At 40.7% G+C, this 17,015-nt stretch overlaps 1 protein-coding gene across 2 annotated transcripts in view; it reads left to right on the forward strand.

The window, feature by feature from the left end:
- PLPP1 (phospholipid phosphatase 1) overlaps positions 1-17,015 on the forward strand; it is a 100,491-nt gene that overhangs the window by 25,414 nt on the left and 58,062 nt on the right. Inside the window, exon 2 of one of the 2 annotated variants that reach the window (XM_063128069.1) lies at positions 2,546-2,700. The exons of the other annotated variant lie outside the window; for it this stretch is intronic. Within the exon in view, the coding sequence (XP_062984139.1) occupies positions 2,546-2,700 (155 nt within the window). The remainder of the gene's footprint in view (positions 1-2,545; positions 2,701-17,015) is intronic. 2 annotated transcript variants of the gene reach the window in all.

Consider the following 17,015-nt stretch of genomic DNA (forward strand, 5'->3'; position numbering starts at 1 on the left):
TATAAAAACATGATATAAAATACACATTAAAAACTAATTAAAAACATATCATACATGATTAAAACATCTTTAAAACATCCCAAAATTTCACTGGATAGGCCTGCTGGAATAGATCAGTCTTTATTGCTTTTTAAAATTCTAAAAGACTGTCAAGTTGATGAATCTCCTCCGGCAGGCCATTCCACAGTCTGGGAGCAGCAGAAGAGAAGGTCCTCTGGGTAACAGTTGTTAATCTAGTTTTTGCTCACTGAAGTAGATTCTTCCCAGAGGACCTGAGTGTGCAGGGTGGATTGTACGGAAGAAGGTGATCCCGCAGGTAGCCTGGACCTAAAGCATGTAGGGCTTTAAAGATGTTAACCAACACTTTGTACTTCGCCCGGAAACTAATCGGCAGCCAGTGAAGAGATTTTAAAACTGGTGTAATGTGGTCACCCCTACATATACCAGTGACCAGCCTGGCTGCCATATTTTGGACTAATTGAAGTTTCCGGACTAGGCACAGAGGTAGCCCTATGTAGAGTGCATTGCAGAAGTCGAGCCTCGAAGTTACTAGTGCGTGCATTACCGTCTTTAGGTCTTCCAACACTAGGAAGGGGCGCAGCTGGCGTATCAACCAAAGCTGATAGTAGGCACTCCTGGCTGTCGCATCTATCTGGGCTGTCATTTGGAGCGACAGATCCAGAAGCATCCCCAAGCTGCGAACACAGTCTTTCAGGGGGAGTGTAACCCCTTCCAGAACTGGTTGACACACCTCCAAACCCAGGTTGCGGCCTTTGACAGCAAGCACCTCCGTCTTGTTTGGATTCAGCTTCAGTTTGTTTTTCCTCATCCAGCCCATAACCACCTCCAATCATTCGGAGGAGGAGACACACTATCCTTAGCTGACACTGTTGTCGAAGGCATAGAGAAATATATTTGGGTGTCATCAGCATACTGATAGCAGCCCGCCCCATGCCTCCAGTTGATCTCTCCCAGTGGTTTCATGTAAATATTAAATAGCATTGGGGAAAGGATAACACCTTGTGGTACACCGCACAGCAGCTCCTTTTTTGAGGAGCAGCTATCCCCAAGCATCACCATCTGGAACCTGCCCGAGAGGTAGGACCGGAACCATCGCAGGACAGCGCCCCCAATTCCCAATCCCCTCAGGCGTTCCAGAAGGATACCATGGTCATTGCTATCGAAAGCCGCTGAGAGGTCCAAGACTACCAGCAGGGACACATTCCCCCTTTCAGTACTCAGGCGTAGATCATCCACTAAGGTGACCATAGCGGTCTCAACTCCATATCCTGCTTTAAAGCCAGTTTGAAATGCGTCTAGAAAATCTGTGTCATCCAAAACTGCTTGGAGTTGGTGAGCAACTGCCCTCTCAATCACCTTGCCCAAAAATGGAAGATTTGATAGTGGTTATTAAGATCCAGAGGGTCCAGGGAGGGCTTTTTTTAGAAGCGGCCATACCACCGCATCTTTTAAACATGATGGAAAACTCCCCTCCCTGAGAGATGCATTAATAATACATAGTAGTTGTAATCTAACTGCATCTCCTCCTTGGGCAAACAACCAAGAAGGACAGGGATTGAGAGGGCAAGCTTTCTTCCTCACTCTTCCAAGCAGCTTGTCCACGTCCTCGGTACTCACCAACTGAAACTGATCCAGTGTAATCAGTTTCTGGTAGGAGAATGAGGCTACCATGGAGGGAGAGGAAGGCAAGCATAGTGAGCACATTTATGGAAACAGTTCCTAGCCACAGAGAACTCCAAGTGGGACAACAGAATAGAAATCCTAAAATAATCTCTATGGCAGTATCCAACACCAGTCTTTCTTAGAGTAGATCCATTGAAATGAATTGGGCTAAAGTTATTCACGACTAACTTAAGTTCCATTCATTTCAATGGGACTAACATTAGATTCTACTTCTGAGTTTATCAAACACTTGCTTTCTTAACTGGTGATATTTCTGCAATAAATTCAAGGAACAATTCCACACCTCTATTGCCTTTCTAATATCCAACTTCATTTGCTGCAATATTCTTCATACTACTGCTTCCAGGAAATTCTCCCCAGTGCCTCCTTTTTTTCTGCTAAAGAGACCAGGCTTTTAAAACCTCTCCTCTGTAAAAATAGGTACTGCATTCCTTACAGCCATTCCAGTTCTTATTTATGTTCTACCCAAGTTTCAAATTCTTCTCCTTGGATTACTTTCGTTCCCACATTATCAACTCAAATAAACATAACTTCTAAATAATTTAGTCCATAACTTGCCTTATTTGGAAGGCATCCTGCTCTGAACTCTGCGCCATCCTAATTTCTACCGTTGTTGGCAGGCCTTATTGCTGGTAACTAAGGGGGCAGAGAGGTGTATGGAGCTTTGTGGTGTAGGCAGTTCGGGCGCATTGCATGATGCTGCATCCTTACATGGACGTGGAAAAACTGTTGAGTTTTGCATGTTGCTCAGTAGTTTCCTCCATATTTGATAAAGTATGTACATATAAATATACATATATATATATATTTAACACTGTGTATTTTTCCCTTCCCCCAACAGTTGGCTTACCCCTTGCTGTTCTAAACTTGGCAAAAATAAAGCCGTATCAGAGGGGCTTTTTCTGTAATGATGACAGCATCAAGTATCCGTTCCATGGCAGTACCATCTCATCCTCTGTCCTCTACGCAGTGGGCTTCAGTGTGCCCATGTTCTCTGTAAGTAGCTAAATATATAGGCAGCTGTGCGGGGAAAGTCTTAAGCGTGTGCTCAGAAGTCATCATTTGACCAAGTCTTTGAATCAAAAAGGATTGGCTTAAATGTGCTTGGCAAACTAAATATTTGCAATAACCCAGAATTGTACAGCTCTGTAAAATACATTAACAATATTGCTCATCTGTTTAAAATAACTCTGTTTCCTAGCCAGGAGTCCTTTTTGAAATGCCTAGGTGATAACTTCGCATTTGTATTTGTTGGAAAATAAACTTGTAGGGTATGACTTCAACCAAAATTACCAGAAGGTAGAGTTAAAATAGATGTATGTGCAAAGAGTTGGGAAGAAAATAATGGAAATATGAATTACTACTGGGAAAAGGCTTGCCGTTGGCAATTAAGGCTGCAATCTCATACCCACTTACCTGGAAGTAATTCCCATTGAGCTCAATGTTGAGTAGACATGTATAGATCATGTTATTAATGAGTAGACTACTACAGACTTCCCCAGTCACACAATATACATATGCCAAACTCAGATTTGGATGCAAACTCGGACACAAAGAATTGGAGTGCCTACAGGAAACAGGGTGGGCGTCATTAATTGATGATTGAACAATGAGTAGCTTGAATAATTTGGTTTGACCTAGGTGTTACCTTATTTATCTAAACTGTTTTTCCAGCTCTGTTTAACACACAGTTTGTCTGAGCCAGCTGGTGTATGCAAAACAAGAGTTAGAAATAAGCATACCCAAGAGGCAGTAGCAAGGCGGTTTTTGTTCATTATTAGTTATCTACATCAGGTTTGACATAGTCTTGTTTTGAACTGGAGTTGAGTGGTTTGACAGGTCAGGCACACATTTGTAGATTTTGGAACAGATTTTGAGCACCTTCCTGTCCAGCCCCAAAGTGTGGAAACAATCCACACTTTTTGAAGTCCCATTTGTTTCAGTAGAATTGAGCATTTGCTCAGCTCTGTTCCGTTAAATCACTTCTTACAGCTGTTCATTTTTACCAAACAAAACAGCATATCTAATGGCTGAGGAAGCGGTTAAACTGTTCCTCGGTACCCCACTTCCAGATTTATGGTCTGAGTTCTTAACTATCATTAGTGCATACTGTGGTTTGACATTGAGGTAATTTACATGTAATATTAAACCATGGTTTAGTATTATCAAGACAAGCCACAGTGAGCCTTATTCTCATGGGTTCCCCTTCCCCATTCCTCCAACCAAGGAAATTGAGAGTGTCTGTTCTATTTTAGATTAACTGCTGCTTAACCTTAATTATGATTCATCTTAACTATGGTTAGTGGAAACAAGCCAGCCTTGTAAACCACGGCTTGGATTTGGCTTGTTTCCTCTGACCATGGTTAAAATTCCTCTGAACAGCATGGAAAGCTCTGGTTAATAAAAATATCAGAAAAATATCTGAACTCCTCTTTGCTGTGGTGCCAGAGGAAGAGCGGAGATTAGTGTGCAAAGGCAGGGCTTGTTTAGGCTTGTTCTCATAATGCTAAACCATGGTTTAATATTGGGCCTGAACTAGTGCATCACATTTGAACCCAGCCTGTGATTCTGCCATCCAAGCAACATGGAAAGGGAATGCACCCTGGAAAGGAATGCACATCTCATAGAGAAACACCATTTTGCCCAATCACTCTCAACTTTGACTTCTGGGAAGTTCTGGACAATTGACATAGCCTCATGCTATGCATTTTTTATTATTTATTACATTTTTATACCGCCCAATAGCCGAAGCTCTCTGGGCAGTTCACAAAAATTAAAATCATGAAGAGCATAAAAACAACCAACAATCTAAAAACACAAATTTATTCTTATAAAGATATAAATGGATAAGATATAAATTAAATTCTACTCCGTTCAGCAGGAATTGTTTCCGAATAAGTGCCCATGAAATTAGCTGTAGCCTTCAAGTAAGGGACCTTACATTTACACCAGGTGTATATGCCTTGTTTATAAGCAGGCATGTAGTATAAAATATATGTGAGTTGCACAACCAAGGTTTTTGGATTATGAATCTATATTACATACTGGCTGTTAGTATGCATGCTTGATTAGGAAGTATATATTTTCTTGATAATTTAAATTATGATTTAACTCATTGATTTAATTTGTCCTGGTTTAAAGCAGTATCCTTGAACCAATTAAGAAGTCCTGCTTATATATTGAAGGGGCCGCTGGGTGAATGAATATGAGTGTGTTGACCTTAGAAAAACATGATGAGTGTTCAATTAAATAGATAGATGTGTCTTTGCATTAAAATATATGCAGAATTAAGCTTGCCTGTGATCTGCATATGTATTCAAAAAGTTATTTGATAGGTTCAGCTATACCATATCATAAATGTAAGATGTTTAGCACAATCCTTTGCATGTTTAGATGTAAGCTTCAATGAGTTCAGTGGGGCTTACTCAAAAGTAAGGGGGCATGGGATTGTATTCCAGCTGGGGTGAGGGATGTTGAGATATCCATTCTCAGTTTTTCTTATCCACGTCTGTTAATTGAAATATTGGGCTGCATCTTCAGGTATTAAGCAAGGGGTTGGACTCGATGGCCTTATAGGTCCCTTCCAACTCTACTATTCTATGATTCTAAAGCCTCTGGCAAAGACAGTCAAGTGTGTGTCAACAGCATTTTAATGACCTTGTTAAAAATAAATCATTGAGGATCTCCATTGAAATGCTTTGAGCGGTTGAAATAAACCAAACTGCAAAGACTACGCTAATTCGTTACAGTAAATCTCCCTTGGAAGTAATATTTCGTTTTCAATCTACACTACCCAAAGTCAATAGTGCTCATATGTTTGCTCTTTACTTCAGACACATAACATCACAGTGTTAATACTCCAGATCTCTCTAAAAGCAAATAAAAACCTTGACCCTTAAGCTTGTACATGTTGTTGACACTTAATACCCAAATAGTTACTTCAACTAAAAATGCTGTTGGAATACAAGAATGTCACTTGCTTTTTGACAACTGTGTATGTGAAGAAAATCAACTTAGGTTTAAGGTATACATTAATGTAGAGCCAAAATATGTCTTGCCAACGCTACTATGTACACACATACACTTTCTTTGCCATGTGTAAAACTAGAAAGTTAAAAAGTGCATTCATGCTGATGTAGAACATAGAAAATGTAGTTCATCAAATTTTAAATATCCTATAAAACAGATGAAAAAGGTTAGGGAAAAATCGATCTGGGTATAGATTCCCCCCTACCCTCCAGAGGAGTATAGATCCCACAGAACAGTGCGCTTTGAATAAGAGGTACTATGAGAAGATTCAGCGCGAACAGTTATGCAGTAGTAAGGTCTGTAATGGTGTCAGGAGAAATAGTGTGCATTTTCTTGTGTGTTTCCTTAATTTACTGACAGCTGAATACTAGACATATTTATTCAGAAGCAATCTTACTGTATTCAGTGGGATTTTATTCCATGATTGCAGCCTCAGCCGCTTGAAACAAAAACATTGATGTCCAAGGCTAAATATACTGTTTTGTTTAATTGAATAAAAAATGGCTGGTTTCGTTCATAATGCTAAACCATAGTATGGGTTGTTGAATTCCGAGTTGCTGTGATATGTGGTTTGTTGACCATGTATAACCCAGAAAGAGAACTCATGGTTTATTGAGTTGTGAACTCTGGGTTGTTTAAACCATGGATTGCCATTACATCAAACCCAGAACCATGGGCTCATGAGTTAATTCACTAAGTTACAGAGGTGGCGAGCAAGAGTGGTCCCCCTCATCATTTTACCTGTCAGTACTACAGCTCCACACAGGCATTTGAGCTACAGGGGGAAGGAGAGAAACAAAACCCAGGGATTGAGAAAGTGAACCACAATTTATTCAGTTGTCTGCCAGACAAATTCTGGGTAAAACAGCAAATCATGGATTAAATAAACCATGGATTGGTTTTATAAGCGAACTAGGTCAATGGCACGAATAAAACCCAGCTAAAAATAACAACTATCCCTCTCCAGAAAATGAGCAAAGGCTCTGCCTTCTTGGTTATCCCTCTCAAGACGTTCAGCAGTGATTTTATGTCTTAGTTGCTGTGCCTTGTGGATGATGATGAAATGATGCTGTTCAGCAATTTGCCTAAACTAAGGTAATGTCTATATTTGAGTAGTTACAGTTTCTTAGCAGTCATTTCAGTTTGAAAAACAACAATAAGGAAGTGTTCTTAAACTGGCTTGTGCTCCATAATTTAATAGTTTTGCCATGAGTGAGGTCATCACCATTGTTGCCATTTAAGCCTTATGACTTGCAGTCCAATTCTGTGTATATTTACTGAGAAATCAGGCCCACTTTGTCCAATGAGGCTTACTTCTAGAAAGTTTGCATAGGATTTAGGCTCTTCTGGAAAAAAATATTAGCCAGGTATCCTGGATAAGATATAAATATTTATTTATTTATTGCATTTAGATACCACCCCATAGCTGAAGCTCTCTGAGCCATTTACAAAGATTAAAAATAGAGATTGTATATTCAAATTGGCTAGTCTGTTTTAATCCATGAAGTTGGCACTTGCCTACTGAACTAGCAACCAGTCTTTCTTTTCCTCTATTGTCATCTTGATAATGTGATCATTGTCAGGTGCTTCTGAGCTAGATTTGCCAGTGGTGAACAACAACCATGCCAAAAACCCTGAAGCGCATGAAAGCTCTTTCTGCTTTCAGAAGGCATGCACAAAGGCTAGAGGATGGACCATTGATATCACCGGGGTTCCTCCTCTCTTTACTCTACCTGTACAATACAATATGACTCACTTTGCCATTATTCACTAAGAGTTTGATCAGCTGAAAGCATCTGTTTTAACATTCATAAACACAGAGCATTAAACATTACGTTATGAGCCAGTAAAAACTGATGATGATACCTTGACTAGCCCATTTAAATGCAATAGAATAAGCGTCCTCAATCTTCCTGAGCTAATCTTTATGTCTGAGGTACACAATTGTATAAATAAATAAATAAAAGTAAACACTGTTGCTATAGCTACCTGGCAGAAGGTAATGAATAATGCCTAACATTGTGCACACGCATGTGTCTGTTTAGATGTTTGTTTATGAAAGGGAGGTGTTTCTTTCCCCGAACTCTATTGATTACTGGGTGTGGGCTGCTTTACGTACAAGTTTAAAGTTACCTTTTTCGTTCATTTTTTTTTATTGACTTGAATAGGAGCAACCCTCCAAGAGCTAATAGCAGCTTCAAGGGGGCTACAGTGGTGGGACAAGGCTTAACCTCCTGGTGCCACAGTCTCAATCCTGTTCTCCCCCTCCCTGTATAGTGGTTATTCACATTTTTTAAAAAAACTCGATCCTAATTGATTACATGCAATTAACGTCATGTTGAGTTTGACTGTAAGCTTCCCTGAGGAACAGTGTACCATAAGTGGGACTTGTAATGAAATGATAGCATACAAGCATCCTCACCCTACAAGGTCATGGTGTTAGCCAGTCAGCCACTCCCTCTTTGAACAGGTTATTCCATTACAAATACTTTTTTCCCCTGGATTTCCCAGCAATTGATCATCAATGTCCTTTGGCCACTGAGCATGCTCAGTCCTCAATAGGCTGTTTTGTGGGGGGGGGGTCTATTTCTTACACACACACTGCCCCTTTGGATATTTCTGCAGGCCATGGGGTTTCCCTGAGCATGCTGATACTTTTCTCCTGTTTAAGGCTAATGTGATAAATTTGAAACTATACAGCAGCTAGAGCTGAGCTGAATTCGGCGGTGTTGGTGGTGATGGGGAGAGGTTCCCTAAACCAGCCTTCCTAAATTTGGCACTCTCCAGATGTGTTGGACTGCAGCTCCCATAATTCCCAGTCAGCATGGCCATGTGGCTGGTTGGGAATTATGGGAGTTTCAGTACAACACATCTGGAGGAATGTAAGCTTGGGGAAAGTGGCCCTAAGCCATTCACCATTAGAAGAGACTCCCTATTTTGGTAGTGAATGGGGGATATCCAAGATGGGGAGAAACTCTTGGCGTGACCCCCAGTGCTATATAGAAAGTGGTGAATATGTCCTGCATGTTGTGCTGTGGTACAGATCACCTTCTTTAAAGTGACTGCAGTAGGATCCATCCACGCCCCCTCCCTTTGGCAAGAGCAGAAGTAAATTATGGCCCTGAGAATGCCACTTCTTTTTGCAAAATGCAAAGCCAACAAATGTGGAGCTCACTCAGGCCCAACCTCAGGTGAAATCTCGGAAGCCTGTAGCAGGAAGAAGGAGGCATGTTGTTGAGCTTCCATGACTCAGCTTTTTGCCACTTGCGTAAATTACTATCTTCCTGTTAAATAGATAAATATATACAACTTGGCTTTTGTTGTTTATTCGTTCAGTCGTTTCCGACTCTTCGTGACTTCATGGACCAGCCCACGCCAGAGCTTTCTGTCGGCCGTTGCCACCCCTAGCTCCCCCAAGGTCAAGTCTGTCACCTCCAGAATATCATCCATCCATCTTGCCCTTGGTCGGCCCCTCTTCCTTTTGCCTTCCACTTTCCCTAGCATCAGCCTCTTCTCCAGGGTATCCTGCCTTCTCATTATGTGGCCAAAGTACTTCAGTTTTGCCTTTAATACCATTCCCTCAAGTGAGCAGTCTGGCTTTATTTCCTGGAGTATGGACTGGTTTGATCTTCTTGCAGTCCAAGGCACTCTCAGAATTTTCCTCCAACACCACAGTTCAAAAGCATCTATCTTCCTTCGCTCAGCTTTCCTTGTGGACCAGAGTTTGCAAAATATAGGTAATTTTGTTACAGAATTAAGGGATGTGTGTGCTTGTTAAGCGCAGAGTAAACATACCCCTGCATTTAACCTTGTGCCTCTAGGTAAATAGTGAAAGATTCAGAATTTGCGACAATGACAAGAAACGCTTGCTTTTCTCAAGTGATGGACTGTAAGAGTAGTGTGTGTGTTAGTTGGGTATCAGAGCGCTTCCTTATGGTAGCACTGGCAAGAGTCAGGACTTGGTTGCATGGTACAACATTTTTCTGAAGGAAGGATATTGCATCCTCCCACTATTGCTTATTACCTGTGGGATCACCTTCTCCCATACAATCCGCCCCACACACTCAGGTCCTCTGGGAAGAATTTACTTCAGTCAGCCAAAACTAGGCTGACAACCATTATGCAGAGGACCTTCTCTTCTGCTGCTCCCAGACTCTGGATTGGCCTGCCAGGAGAGATCTGCCAGCTTAATGGTCTTTCTGAATTTTTAAAAAAGCTAAAAAGACGGATCTCTTCTGGCAGGCCCACCCAGTCGAATTTTAAAATGTCTTAAAAGATTTTAGGATTTTAATAATGTATTGGTTTTATGTTTTTAATCTGTTTTATGTATTTTATATTTTTGTATTCAATGTTGTTCCCCGCCTTGATCCAGAGTAGTAGTAGTAGTAATAATAATAATCCCCTCTATGTTCAGAAGTGAGTGCCGTTGCTTATAAGAACCTAAGAAGTGCCATGCTGGATCAGACCAAGGGTCCATCTAGTCCAGCACTCTGTTCACACAGTGACCAACCAGCCATTGGCCATGGATGAACAGCACCCCCCCCATGTTCCCCAGCAACTGGTGCACACAGGCGTACTGCCTCGAATACTGGAGATAGCTCACAACCATCAGGGCTAGTAGCCACTGATAGCCTTTGCCTCCAGGAATTTTTCCAACCCCCTTTTGAAGCCATCCAGATTGGTAGCCATCCCCACATCTTGTGGTAGTGAGTTCCATAATTTAACTAATTAACTAATTTAACTGTCCTGGCCAAAAAGGCACCATCCACAAGAGCTGAAGTATCGACAGGCTTGGGGATATCTCAAGTGTTTCCATATGCCATCAAAACAACATCTGGAGAAAAGCAAAACATCCCAGTGAGGACTAAGTATGCTCAGTGAGCATAGAAAGCTCTTGGGAGAGGAAAAATGGGAAAGCAAGGGACAGGGGGAATGGAATGTAGTCTCCTGGAGGTGACAGACTACATTCCATTCCAAGCTCTCCTGATGGCAACATTTGGTTGCATGTGCCACTAATGTACTTCTGATCAGAAACGGCTGGTGGTAGGAGGATGAGAAGATGAGAAAATCTGGTGGACTATGAGTGAGGCATAATGGGGAACACAAAGTTAAATGTGGCCTACTTTTGCCTTGGGTTCCTTGCAGCAGCCTATTGAACCAGAGAAGCGGTAGCAGTACTGCACAAGAAAGGCAGGCCTTGCTCTGCCATAGCCAAGCGATAGGCCCTCCCTGTTCTTTCCTGGTTTAACACCAGCCCGTGCCACTTGTGATATATACGTCTCAGGTTGGCTACCCATGGTGTGAAAAGTAGCTATTGGTTCTCCCCCATGCCCGCCCACCCCTTTCCTTTTAAAATATAATGCCATTTACTCCACCTATGGAAATAAAGGTATCTATTATTCTAGGGCTTGTATTTAATTTATGAACACTCAATCTTGCATATAAAAGTGCATACTAAGGCAGTTGTGCATGTTACAAACCTTTCTTGTACAGCCTTTTATGGAGGGATTTGTGCAATGCCATGCTTTAAGAACCTGTTTCAGGGCTGTGCCAGGGTGTAAACATTATTGCAAGTGTGGAAGTGGGACTTGGTTTCACAGGAGTAGAATCAGGTTTCATGGGAGTGGTGACAGCAGGAGGCAGATTGGACACTGCATTTTGATAGCATGCTATTAATCTAAAATGTATATTATGTCCCGTGTTTTCTACTCTTTACTAATCTTTTTTATTGCCATATTGGGGTCTGGCAGCCAGAGTCGTCCAGTAGAGCATAAAACAATGCAGGAGTGGGCAGAAGGTAGACCTCCAGATGTTTGGGACTTCAACTTCCAAGATTTCTGACCTTTGGCCCTGCTGGCAATGGCTTCTGGGAGTTGAAGTCTAAAACATCTGGAGATCTACTGGGAGCCTTGGAATAATGGTCCTGGATATGAACGGCCTATGTTCAAATTCTCATTCAGTTGTTTCAGGACTTGTCTCAGTAATATAAAACTTCATTTTCTATTCTCCTCACCATAAAAAAAACCAAAACCCTAGGAATTACATTTGAAATTATCTCCTAGGATTAATTCTGATTCACACACTACAACTTTAGGTGTTAATTCAAGATGTGGCGAGTATACCCCTAAAAAAGTAAACTGTGGATTCAGTAAATATTTGTTTGCAAAACACGTGCATCGTTCAAGTATATACGCCAGGAGCCTGGATTGGCTATACCTACCTCAGTGTTACACCTACACTTGATGACAAATTGAGGTTTGCCTCGGTGATGTGGGTTCTTTTTTGCAAGGATAATCTGGGCAATATTGGTGAGTTGTTTTCGCACATTAGCAATGTTATAAAAATTATCTGAAAGCAAATCCTGAAATACTCGCTGAGACCATGACGTTGAAAAACAAGCTTAAGAGGTTTTTAGATAATTAGTGTGGTTAATTAGACAAATAGCAACGTGCAGTCATTAATGTTGGGTTTGGAGGTGACACGCCTAGGCTCAACCCTCTCCCCACCATACTTGAGTGCCTTTGGACAAGTTGCAATCATTTAGTCCAACCCTGTATCATGGGATTGTTTATGAGACTCTCAACGCTGCCTTGAGCAGGGTGGAAAGCAAGCGTAATAAATAAATCTACTCATATTTCCTGTCAAAACACTTCTTCATTAAGGAGTCGGGACTTAATGCAAACAGACTTAAGCCTTATGCTTGAACTTCCTTTAAACATCGTTGCCAAACTAATTCAATTACTGATTTGATCAGACTGCTCTTCTGAAGGACTTGTGCAAACAGAGCAGGTTGCAGTCTGAGCTGAAAATAAAACATGCCCCGAACACTGAAATCGAAATAGAACATGAGTTTCAAAGAGATTGTAGGCTCATCCTTAATGACGATCTTCTTGAGTATTCTAGTACTACATCTGAACTACTGTACTTCTGTGCGGTTTGCACATGTGGTTTTAGTTTGTTCTCCTTTCCAAATGTGCTCAGTAATGGGAATCTTCCCATATCTCAGGACTGAAAACAGATATGGTATTGGGTATAACATTTGACATTACGAGGATCTCAGCTTTCGTTTTTAAAAGGAGCAAGGCTGGCTGGGGAATGCTGGGAGTTTAAGGATGTTTTCTGTCTAAACATGCATTGGTTTATGTCCTAAATCTAGTATTGTTTATTTTTTACATTTATATGCTACCTTTTTTCTTCCAACGGACCCAAGATGGCATACATAATCCTCCTCTCCATTTTTTTTATTCTCACAACAATCCTGTGAAGAAGGTTGGGCTGAGAGTCTGTGACTGGCCCAAAGTCACCCAGTGAGCTTCATGGCTGAGTGGGGACTAGAACCTGGATCTCCCAACTCCCAGTCCAACACTCTAGCCACTACGCCAAACTGGCTCTAGAATATGTGTTGTATTTGCAGGATAGACAGAATCCTGCCATATGCTTTCGAAAAGCATTTCTGCAGCATGCTTGCACACATTCCGTAAATAGCTGCATCAAGGCTGCTTCTGAGAATTTCAAGAACAGTTTCTTTTGTGGAGTTCATGTGTGTGTGCGTGCTTTACAGACATGTCTTGGGATAAAAGTACACACGGATTTATCACTACTCCCATCTCTTTCCCTTTTCCGTCATAACTTCTAATTTAACTAGACATATAGCATGATACCATGGTGCTGTGTGTCTTCCTCTGCCCTGCCTTGCCCTATTGGGTGGTGGGACAATGTCCAGTGTGGTGGTGTCTGTCATGTGCTCAGTTAAATTTAGACACTATGAAAACAAATGTTTTTTTCTAGATAAAAATGGAAATTTTGGGGAAAATTGAAAAAATAAGCCATACTATATTTAGCTTTCTTTTCAGATCTGAAGTCACGATGTTGCTTTAAAACAGCATTCCACAACCTGGTGTCCTCCAGATATTTTGAACTTCAGTTCCCATCATCCTCAGGCAGCATGACCAGTGGTCATGAATGCTGAACACTATAGTCTAAAACATCTGGGGGTCTCCAGGTTGTTTCTAAAGTTATTTTATAACTTAGTTTGCTCATAAAATTACCATTATATTTTAAAACCTTTAAAAGTAAATTCAGTAAATTTGTAATTATTGTTTGCATAGATTAGGACTACGTTAAATGACTGCTGCAGGATCAGAAACATAGGACTCTATAGAACAAAACTCAAACTGTCAAGAAGGCATATTTACTGTCAAGAATTCATAATGGTGACTCTATTACATGTCAGGAAACTGAACATAAATGTCTATTAGTAATATATGTAGAGCAATAATTTTAATGTAATTAAAGAAATAATTATGTTGGGACTCTTACAGAAAAAATTAAAAAAACATTTCCCCATGGCTTCATTATTTCCAGACATTTTGCATCTCTAGCCTTTCTATAAACGTGTTCTTACTATAATTTTTAGAAATGATTTTGAGGTGAATAATTGCTGGGTAACAATATATAAATACATTGTCTTAAATTCTAAAAGAAAATATTTCATAATCCAGAGCTGTTCATTTTTTCCAATTTTTCTGAAGAAAACAAAAATGATCCTCTTGGAAAAAGCAGGAATAAACAACCCCCCTTGAATTTTTCCAGGCTTTCATATCTCTTGTTTGCACATAGTGCTAACCCATGGTATGAGTTGTTGAGTTCTTGGTTCTCATTATGTTCTCATTATGTGTGATGTGGTTACCTTAACAAATCATGCTTTGTTAACCATGAGCAACCCAGAAAGAGAACTCATGGTTGGGTTGTGAACTCTGGGTTGTTTAAACCATGGGCTTTTGTTATTAGTGAACCCAGAACCGTGGATTGTTTTGACTGGTTACAAAGGTAGCAGGTAAGAGTGATTAAAAAAAAAAATCCAGCCCCTCTGCGTGACAGTACTATTATTTATTTATTTATTTATTTATTTATTTATTTATATAGCACCAGTAATGTACATGGTGCTGTACAGAGTAAAACAATAAATAGCAGGACCCTGCCGCATAGGCTTACATTCTAATAAAATCATAATAAAGCAATAAGGAGGGTAAGAGAATGCACCAAACAGGCAGTATAAAAGTCAGAACAATTCAAGTTTTAAAAGCTTTAGGAAAAAGAAAAGTTTTCTTTTCAAGTGCTGCAAAGGCATTTGAGATACAGGGAGGGATTGACTGAAGGAGGAGGGAAACAAACAACCCAGGCATAGGCGTGCACAGCACATTTCATTAGGGGGTTCAGCCAGGGGTTGTTTTTTTTAAGGTAAACATTGATTGAATATACAGTAATAAAGGACTTTTTTCACTCATCAAACAAACGAAATAAACGAAAACTGAAGTAAACTGTATTTTTGTTATTTACAAGTAATCTGTACTTTAAAAATACACATTTTGAAACAGAGACTCTGAATACTTTTTTTTGCTGTAGTAATAACCAGGCATATATAAAGATACAGTCAATTTTCACCATCTTTAAATTTAATCAGATAATGACCTAATCCAAACTTACTAAAACAGATTCACATTTAAAACAGATTCTATCACATTAACAACAATGAGTGTCATCTTAAGTTCCAGCACCATACAGAGAATACACCATACATAAAATGCCCTAATAATGATTTTAAAAAATTGCCCTGTGTGCTGCTGAGCAAAGAATTTGGAATGAGGTCCAGAAGAGAGACTTCTGGGGTGAATATAGTGAGGACGAGGGGTGGCTGCGAGCCTAGCATAAGAGAGGGCTAGCTAGCAAGATTTGGAGAACTTGGGGGAGTGTAGGAGATCTGGAACTAGGGGCATCTCTGGAAAGCCGCGAAGGGGCTATTGGCAGAAGACAGGAGATGAAGGAGAAAAGAGAGGATGGGAAACCGTCACAAGGGCACATCACTATTCTTTAATGATCAATTGTAAGCCGCTCCGGGAAACTTTTAGGCTGAGGTGCGGGATAAAAATACTCTAAATAAAAATACTCTAAATAAAATAAGGGCAAAAGAAGAGGATTGGCGTAGGGGGAGCCCTGGGGAAAGAAGAGAGAGAAATGCCCCTATGTGTGGGGTAGAAGAGGGAGAAAGGGTGCAGACAGGAGAGGTATGAGTGTCCCAGAGGGGAGAGGAAACAGAGGTAATGTTTAGCCTTGAGGAGAAGCCTGAGGGGAGACATAACACTCCTCAAATACTTGAAAGATTGACACACACAGGAGGGCCAGGATCTCTTCTCGATCATCCCAGAGTGCAGGACACGGAATAATGGGCTCAAGTTACAGGAAGTCAGATTCCAGCTGGACATCAGGAAAAACCTCCTGACTGTTAGAGCAGTATGACAGTAGAACCAGTTACCTAGGAAGGTTGTGGGCTCTCCCACACTAGAGGCATTCAAGAAGCAGCTGGACAACCACCTGTCAGAGATGCTTTAAGGTGGATTCCTGCATTGAGCAGGACTTGATGGCCTTATAGACCTCTTCCAACTCTATGATTCTATGATTCTATTAAAACAGTAGTGTAGATCCTGCCTGAGACACCTGGGCCCTGTACACCTAGGAAACCCAATGCATGTTGTTCAGTATCTAAAATATAGTCAGCTCTTGCCAGGGCTGGTCCAAGACATTTTGCTGCCCAAAGCGGAATAGCAAATGACATGACCCCCCACCCCACCCCCCAAACTCACAGTGCCAAGCCAGTAAAGTCATTTTGGCACTTGAGGCCAGTGGCCAACAGCTTATTAGGCCATAATAAAGTTGTGAGTCTTCCAGATCTCACAGGATACTTTACAGCTTTTGAACACAAAAGAAGAAGAGGACTATACCACAACCTGGCCTTGTGGGTCATGTAACCAGCAAGTCCAGTCCAGAAAGGAAATCCAGACACAAGCAATTCAAGCCAAACCACACCACATACCCACATACTGTATAAGAAGTCCTACAATTCTCAGCATAACCCAGCCAGCCATGCTGGCTAGGGGATTCTAGGAGTTGAAGGACTTTTTTCTGTCTAAACATGCATAAAATTGTGCCTTTAACTTATCATGTCACACTAACAGGAATACAGGAATCAAATAGGATTTCCTTCTTCAGTGGGACACACTTACTTAGGAGTAAGTACCATTTTGTTATAGGAAAGGATAATATATTTTTAATTAAAATTTAATAATAACTATCACCTGGTACAGAGTTTTCCTATGGAAGACCTGGCTGGTTCACTGTTGTAATTATTTGATTGGGACTGAAGTAGAGGGGCACTAATTTTGCTGTACTTATTGTCTTTAAATATGGTTAAATATCCCAGTGTGGGATGTACTTATTGTCTTTAA

Source organism: Elgaria multicarinata, chromosome 6 (assembly GCF_023053635.1).
Source record: "Elgaria multicarinata webbii isolate HBS135686 ecotype San Diego chromosome 6, rElgMul1.1.pri, whole genome shotgun sequence".
Taxonomy (NCBI): Eukaryota; Metazoa; Chordata; class Lepidosauria; order Squamata; family Anguidae; genus Elgaria; species Elgaria multicarinata.